Here is a 7,698-nt window from a genome sequence, read left to right on the forward strand (position 1 = left end):
AATATATTGCTTGCAGTACGATTGATGTTATTTAAATATATTTTTCAGTCATCGACGACCAAACTATCTCATAGGCATTTAGGCATATTTTGGAATCCAAACCGACATTGTACCAGAGGTGTTCAAGTACTGGCAATTGGGCTTCACTAAAGACAAAAAAAATAATTTATAAATAATGTGTGCTTGTGGCTATTATAATTTGTTTGGGATAAAAAGTGAACACGATAACAATAGAACATTTGCACTTTATTTATAAGCTCACGAACAGGTGACATAGTAGAAATTTTAGTTCAGAGGGATTAAATTAGAAAAAAAAAAATTGAAGGGGATAAAATTTATTTATTTTTTATTTTTAGAGCTAAAAATATAATTTGTTGAAAGAGATATTTTCTTTAACCTAAAGTCCAATTAAGAAATAAATAGCATATGGACTCGTATAAAATTATATAAAAAAGAGATTTAATCTCATTTAATACTCAAATTGACGTGAGAATATCTATTTTCATTGCATATATATATATATATATATATTGTTTAATGATATATTTATTTTAATTTACTGAAATCTAGATTTAAGGTAACATAATAATAAAATAAATGAATTAATGAGCTGAAAAAACTCTAATAATTGTTAATAATTTATTATTTTGCTGTAAAACAGCTAACTAAAATCTAACCACCAAAATCTCAGGAAGGGGAAGTGGGAAAGACAACAAATATACATAACCAGAAATAAATAAAACATAAATTAGAAATACAGTTATTGGCAACCTGCAGTCACACCCCCCCTCCCTTTATCTTTCCCCCTCTCTTTCTAGACAAAGAAAAAACAAAAAGGGGGAGAGAGAGGAGAGCAAAACCGCGTTTGTTTCTGTCTGTTCCTTCTTCTTCTCCACCTTGCAACCAAACCAACCCCCATGGATTTCTCCTTTCGTTTTTCGCGGTTTCGTTTTCTCTCTTACAAAACTAATTACATTTATAGAAAAGATGGGAACCAGCAGCCCCTTTTCTTCTTCTTCTTCTTCTTCAACAAAACAACCAAAATATGACATTTCCTTATTAATTTACTACGGCCAATATGCGTTGGCTTCATAACATTTCCTTTTCTTCTTCTTCTTCTCCTTCAACTTCTTCTTCCCTTTCTCCTCATAAACGTTCATCTTCATCTTTCTCTTCTTCTTCAATGGCCGCGGAAGAGACTTTCCCTTCCATTAGGAGAGGTCATGACAGTCGTATTAGTCGGAATAATCATCGTAGTTTAAGGTCAGGTGGTGGTGGTGATGAAAGGCCTAAGCTTATAAGGCAAAGGAAGTTAAGACATTTAACCGATCAAGACCTTGCAGGTCAAAAAAAGCAGGTGGCACCACCGGATCATCATGTGGATTCCGGTGCCCTTCCGAGGTCAACTTCTGCTTCGGTTGCTGTGCCATTACCGCTTCCATTGCCTGTGCCTTCTGGAGATGGGGACTTGAGGCTGCCTTCGCCCAAGGAGAGGCGTCGCGATGGTTTTAGGGAAAGAGAACGAGACAGGGGTGATAGGGTTGGAGAGGGATTATCTTCTTCGAATTCTCCAATTTCTAGGTAATTTTGCCAATTGGGTTTCTTTTTTAGGGTTTATTGTTTTTCAATAAACATCTTTAAATAGGCAATGATGAGTTTTTTCGGTGTTTGACTGATGAATTAATTGTCATTTTCATCTCCAAAACAGGATACAGAATGTGGTTTTTTAATAAATTATGCTATTCATAGATCGCAGGATGCTCTGCTCCATCCTGGAAAAATTGGTAGACAGTGTGGCATGTTTTTCTTGATTCAAACAAATTTTGGAAACACTTTTCGAGATAATATATTAATGATGACTTTGTCAGTTTTTTAATGCATAATTAAGGCAGACTTACTGCATCAATTATGGGTTGTAGTTGTGCATGACATGAACCTTTGTCGTGGCTTCATCCGAGATGCTTTGTTCATTTAGCAGACAAATTGTTCTCCAGGCTCTGAATTGAATTTTCTTCGTTAATATGTGGTCCTGTAACAGTACATTTGCTGGTCGAAACATGAAGAAAATGATTGAGCATCTACACTCTCAGTCACCTAGGATGGTACGTCCGGATTTCAGTACTGCTCAGACTTCTCGGGACAACTTCGGGATCAATATTCCTACGAGGAGCGCTCCTACTAGTCCTTTTGCAAGTCCTGTCCGCAGCCCACCAAGATCGAGTAACACTGCTGATATGCTTCCTTACTACCGCATGATTGCTAAAGCAAATCAAGTCTGGTCTGCACCAGAGATGGGAACATTAGACATACCTGGGCTTCCTCCTCCAGCATTCATGGATATCAGTGCTTTTAGTACTGACAGTTCTCCTCTTCAAAGTCCACGAAATTTAAGTCCCCAGCGGAGTGCCAGAAGCCCAACTGGACCTCCATCACCATTGATTGCCAAGTTATCAATCGAAAGCTCAGCTGCATGGCGTGAAAGTAATGCTAATTTTGAGGTCCACCCTTTACCTCTTCCTCCAGGAGCAGCTGTCCCTTCACCATCAGTACCAGTTCCTCCAGCTCTATCTAAACTAGAATCCACGTCTATGAAAAGTCAATGGCAGAAGGGAAAGCTAATTGGACGCGGTACATTTGGAAGTGTTTATGTTGCCAGCAATAGGTACATGAATTCTATTATTATCTATTGTGCAGGCTTATTTTAATGCAGTAAATGCCAATTGCAGTCTTTTTGTTTCTAACAGGGAAACTGGGGCATTATGTGCAATGAAGGAAGTGGAAATGTTTCCCGATGACCCAAAATCTGCCGAGTCTATAAAGCAATTAGAACAGGTGATTCACATTGTCTATGAGAAGTTGATTCTGTAGCTTCATTCTCAAACACTCAATTATACGTGTCATAATCTTCATAGCTTTATGCTGTGAAGACTCGGTACTAGATTTTTTTTATCTTTTAATTCTAATGCTTCTGTGTTAGTTCTTCATATGCATTAAGATAAACATTGTTTTGATTTTAGGCTCTATTGTTTACTGATAAACAAGGTTAGGTTTTTATTCTGCTCCCATCTTCTTTTCTCACTTCTTTCATTTGTTCAGGAAATTAAAGTTCTTAGCCACCTGAAGCATCCAAACATTGTGCAGTATTATGGAAGTGAAATAGTGAGTAATTCCACTGGCTAATTGAGGTTCCTACATTTCTTTTCCTTTTCTTTTTCCTTCTGAACAAGTATGTCTTTAGGTTTCTATGCTCTATATATTTACCAGAGCATCTTTATGAATTTAGTTAACAAATAATTTTGTGCATGCAGGTGGATGATAAATTCTATATATATCTGGAGTATGTTCATCCAGGTTCAATAAATAAATATGTACGTGAACATTGTGGAGCCATAACAGAAAGTGTAGTTCGTAATTTTAGTCGCCATATTGTTTCTGGGTTAGCTTACTTGCACAGCATGAAGACAATACACAGGTATGGGAGCATGAGCTGTTTTATATTTTGAAATTAGTGTCAGAATACATTTTAAGCAGTCTTTTGGGAAAAGGCTTGTGGAATTATGTTTCATTTGCTTGGTAGCTGAGAATCTCACATCTCTGTATATCTAGGGATATAAAAGGGGCTAATTTGCTTGTTGATGCATCTGGAGTTGTGAAGCTTGCGGACTTTGGGATGGCAAAACTTGTGAGTACTTGTTTCTTTTCTTTTGTCCAAAAATCTATTGGCTACATGAGCACATGCATATAATTTTTATAATGTGTATGCATTGCATCTGAACTACTGTGCCTTTGGATATCTTTCAGTGTTATCATGTTAGTTCTAGCAAGCAGTATGGAATCTGATACGACTGTAGAGTTTGTTCCTCTCTGTTGTTCATGCCCTCTTTATTCCTTTCTGCTTTTTCATCGATAAAATTTGGTATACTGTTTAGAAATAAAAGGGTTGTCACTTAGTCATGGTATTGGTACCACCATATGTGGGCAGGAGGGAAAATTTAGAGATGGTTCATACTTTAAGTGTGAGATTTTACAGCTTACAGATATTTTCTCCGTGTTGACTATCAAATTAAAAAATGATGGTTGTGTGATCTTTTTTGCAAAATAAATTTCTTGTCCTACCATACTTTGTTCCAGCTGTTCTTGAAATCTTTTAACATTCAGTAGGATACAATTTGACATTCCTTTCATTTAGTTACTCCTGGTATCAGCTTGAGTGAAACATCATTTAGATCCTACCTTATTGCATTTGTGATTTGAAGTTGCATGTGAAATCACCATTGTAATTTCCATGAAAGATTCAATTTGCTCTTTTTTATACTGGGCTCATAAAAATGGTACTACTTGCTCAGCTTACTGGACAAGCAGCTGATCTTTCTCTAAAGGGAAGCCCTTACTGGATGGCTCCTGAGGTATTTTCTTGCTTCATGCACATGAATACGGTTCGGTGTTTATTTTGTATCTCTTATTCTGACAGAATTTCCTTCTCTGCAGCTCATGCAAGCTGTAATGCATAAGGATTCCAGCTCTGATCTTGCACTTGCTGTTGATATTTGGAGTTTGGGATGTACTATTATTGAAATGTTCACTGGGAAACCTCCTTGGAGCGAGTATGAGGGGGTGAGTACAAGAGTTTTCTTAATGTTCCTTTCTTATGTCACAGTGACCTTCAATTTGGCCTACCAAACATAGATGTCAATAAGAAAAAAATTACAAAATGAGGGAATTATGTGGTTTTTTTAGGAAACAAATTTATAAAATGATACAATCAACTATATCATTAAGAAATGAAATTTTATTACATACACAGACGTGTTTCATTTGTTATCATATGTTCCCAAGAAAACACAGAAGGTTGGGTACTGAATGAGATTTCAAGTTGGCTGTATTTTTGTTGAGGTGATGGAAGTCCCGGTACTTGGTAAGGTTTGGTACTGACATAGTGGTGGAGGAAGTGTTAAGGTTACCTCGATGAAATGACCGGAGAAGGATGTAGAGATTATGTAACTTTTTACTGGATTTGATACAGAGTGCTGGGGTATATGATTGAGTGATCCTAATGGACTCAATCTTCCTATGTTAATTTAAAATTTTAATTTGTCTTCTATCGTGCAGGCTGCAGCCATGTTTAAAGTTATGAGGGATAGCCCATCTATACCTGAAGTATTGTCACCAGAGGGCAAGGATTTTTTGCGTTTCTGCTTTCGAAGAAACCCAGCAGAGAGACCGTCAGCAACCATGTTACTGGAACATAGGTGGTTGAAAAACTCTCAGCAGCTCGATGTATCATCTACCATCCGGTCAATCAGCGGGATAAAATTGACTGTAAGCTACCAGTGCCATTCCCACTCTTTTTTTTCTTCTTTTCCTTTCATTTTCACTTTCAAAATGGATTGTAGTAATTTGGATTATATATCATATTAATTGGCAGGATATATCCCAAAGTCTAAGAGCTTCTGAAGTCAAATTTGATCATCTGCCAGGATTACCAAGCTCAAGAAGTACTAAAGGAAAGACGACTGCTGACAGGTAACAGTTATTTTCTCCATTATCCTTCCATGACTTCTTGTCATTTCTAGAACATAGAATTAAGTAAATTCTCAAACGTGTAATATCCTGCTGTTGCATGACTTCTGGCTCCAGCTTTGCGCATTATTCTTTTTCTCCAGCAAAACTGTCCAACGACTTCGTCATGAAACTTCCAACTTAAAAGACAAAATGGCCTCCCATCATTCTCCATGTTCAGTTCCAGTGGTTCTTCCTACTCTAGCTCCTCTGCAGTTGGATCGGAGCATACATCACATCAGGTCTTATTCACAAGATCCAGTTTATGCAAATGTGGTGCTAAAATTAACCATAACTTCAGATAACACAGTACTGGAAGAGCCTCTGCTTGTTCTTTGGATGGACTAAGCTAACAACAAACTGTAAATTAGAAGTCTTGTTGTTGACCCCTGTGCACTCTGGTGGATTTCTGGTGGCCATAGTTTGCTTCAGTAGATTGTTCTTCCCTTTGTCATTTTCATCAATGCTTTCTATCGTTCTACGTGCTTGCTCATCTGAAATAGAGGCCATGTCAAGGATTTTAGAAGCAGGTTTTGTACACTATTGCTTTGAGTCTAGAGCTTCAGCAATCACAGAAGTTCAATTGTATGTATATTTCCGAAGGTAATATTCTTGACGTCATTAGATTGTAGGGAAGAAGTTATAACTATTCTTCTACCATGTTGCTGTTAATTTTCCAAGGAAATCGCATGCGACAGAACAATCCTTGTAGCTTCTAATACGAATTATAAAGCCACCATAATTTATGTGGTGGTGAGGTTTCATATGTCCAGGAATGTACAATGATAAATATAGTATAATATACAAGCATATCTTGTAAACTAACTATAGAAACAATCACCCGATAATTCTCCTAAAATATTTCCTGCAATCAAGGAGGATCAAGTAATATGTTGCTTTCCTTACCAGCTTCAGCATCAGTGTGATTTTCTAGGGCAGTCCCCAACTGTAAAATCTTGTTGCAAATTTTATATTTTAGCAGCTGGTCTTGAATCTTAGAAATTGTTGTTGGGCAGATTGAGGATTGTGTGATATCAGCTTGAGCAGATTGCTGTTCTGACAAGCTATATTATCAGCTTTAGTTTAAACAACAAGAAGAGCCTTAATTAGCTACATGTAGATCGATGCTGCAGTTGAGAATTGCTACGTCCAGATCAGACCCCCGTGTCATTGTTTGCTAGTCACAAACTGCTCCCTTCCTTCCAATTGTAAAATTGATATATGTAAAAAATTAACTTGGTATCAATTAACTTTTAAAATTTTAAAAAAATTCAATTAAGAACTCCCATCCATGTTTAGAACTTTCCATCTAAATTTCCATTCAATTTTATTTTATTTTTGTATATAAAAAATGATATTATTTTAAAGAAGCCATGGTTAAGAAATTAAAATAGTTTGGGGGTAAAATTGATATAAAAAATTACTTTAGATACAAAATTGATAATACTCCAATAATTTGAGGATATAATTAGCATTGCACTGGTGGACAAGAAATATTAGAAATTTGGAAGCAATTATTTCCTTTCCTCGAGGGTCAAACTTTTTCATGTTTTCTGAGCTGTGAAACAAAATAAAAACAAGGAAATGGAGTGCTCAAAGGTTAAAAAAGAGACTTTTAAGGCTCCTTCACATGACATTGGGAAGTTATGTTGATTGGCGAAGATTTGCCTCTTTTTTTTTTTTTTTTTTTTTTTTTAAGGATTTGAGGAGACCCCATGCACCTCTAGAAAAGTGTATTTTATGGGCTCAAATGAGCGAGTAAAATCCCGGCTATTTCAAGCTCTTACAAAAAATACATGTCTTGAATCAAACTTGAGACCTGCTGTGCAGATCTCAAGCCCTTTGCAATTACATCACGCTTCTTGGGAACTAATCGAGTAATCAAGTAAACAACTTTTTCGTCTTTTTTTTTAAATAGTGTAATTAAGAGTGTAGTAGTAGTTGTTTTTTAAAATAATTTTTATTTATAAATATATCAAAATAATATTATTTTTTATTTTTAAAAAATTATTTTTGATATCACTATATTAAAACGATTTAAAAACATAGAAAAAAAATTAAATTTAAGATAAAAAAAAATTTTAAATTTCATAAAACACAATTTACATCGCATTTTCAAATAGGATACTATAATAACAT

General features: G+C 35.7%; 1 protein-coding gene across 1 annotated transcript; it reads left to right on the forward strand.

The window, feature by feature from the left end:
* The first annotated feature begins 770 nt into the window (after positions 1 to 770).
* Positions 771 to 6,325, forward strand: LOC118045799 (mitogen-activated protein kinase kinase kinase 5). Its single transcript, XM_035054513.2, has 11 exons — positions 771 to 1,581; positions 2,039 to 2,662; positions 2,745 to 2,832; positions 3,097 to 3,159; positions 3,309 to 3,472; positions 3,607 to 3,682; positions 4,347 to 4,406; positions 4,489 to 4,614; positions 5,110 to 5,319; positions 5,426 to 5,523; positions 5,638 to 6,325. Exons 1-11 carry the CDS (start codon positions 1,079 to 1,081, stop codon positions 5,702 to 5,704), a joined length of 2,079 nt encoding a protein of 692 aa, XP_034910404.1. The 5' UTR covers positions 771 to 1,078; the 3' UTR covers positions 5,705 to 6,325.
* The last annotated feature ends 1,373 nt before the right edge of the window (positions 6,326 to 7,698 follow it).

The sequence above is a fragment of the Populus alba genome, chromosome 5 (assembly GCF_005239225.2).
Source record: "Populus alba chromosome 5, ASM523922v2, whole genome shotgun sequence".
Classification (NCBI taxonomy): Eukaryota; Viridiplantae; Streptophyta; class Magnoliopsida; order Malpighiales; family Salicaceae; genus Populus; species Populus alba.

Bases quoted from the DNA above. Each gene is read 5' to 3' on its own strand.
- LOC118045799 (XM_035054513.2), top strand. From the start codon at position 1,079: ATGCGTTGGCTTCATAACATTTCCTTTTCTTCTTCTTCTTCTCCTTCA. The intron at 3,683-4,346 runs GTGAGTACTTGT...CTACTTGCTCAG, and splicing joins ACTTTGGGATGGCAAAACTT to CTTACTGGACAAGCAGCTGA. The intron at 4,615-5,109 runs GTGAGTACAAGA...TCTATCGTGCAG, and splicing joins CTTGGAGCGAGTATGAGGGG to GCTGCAGCCATGTTTAAAGT.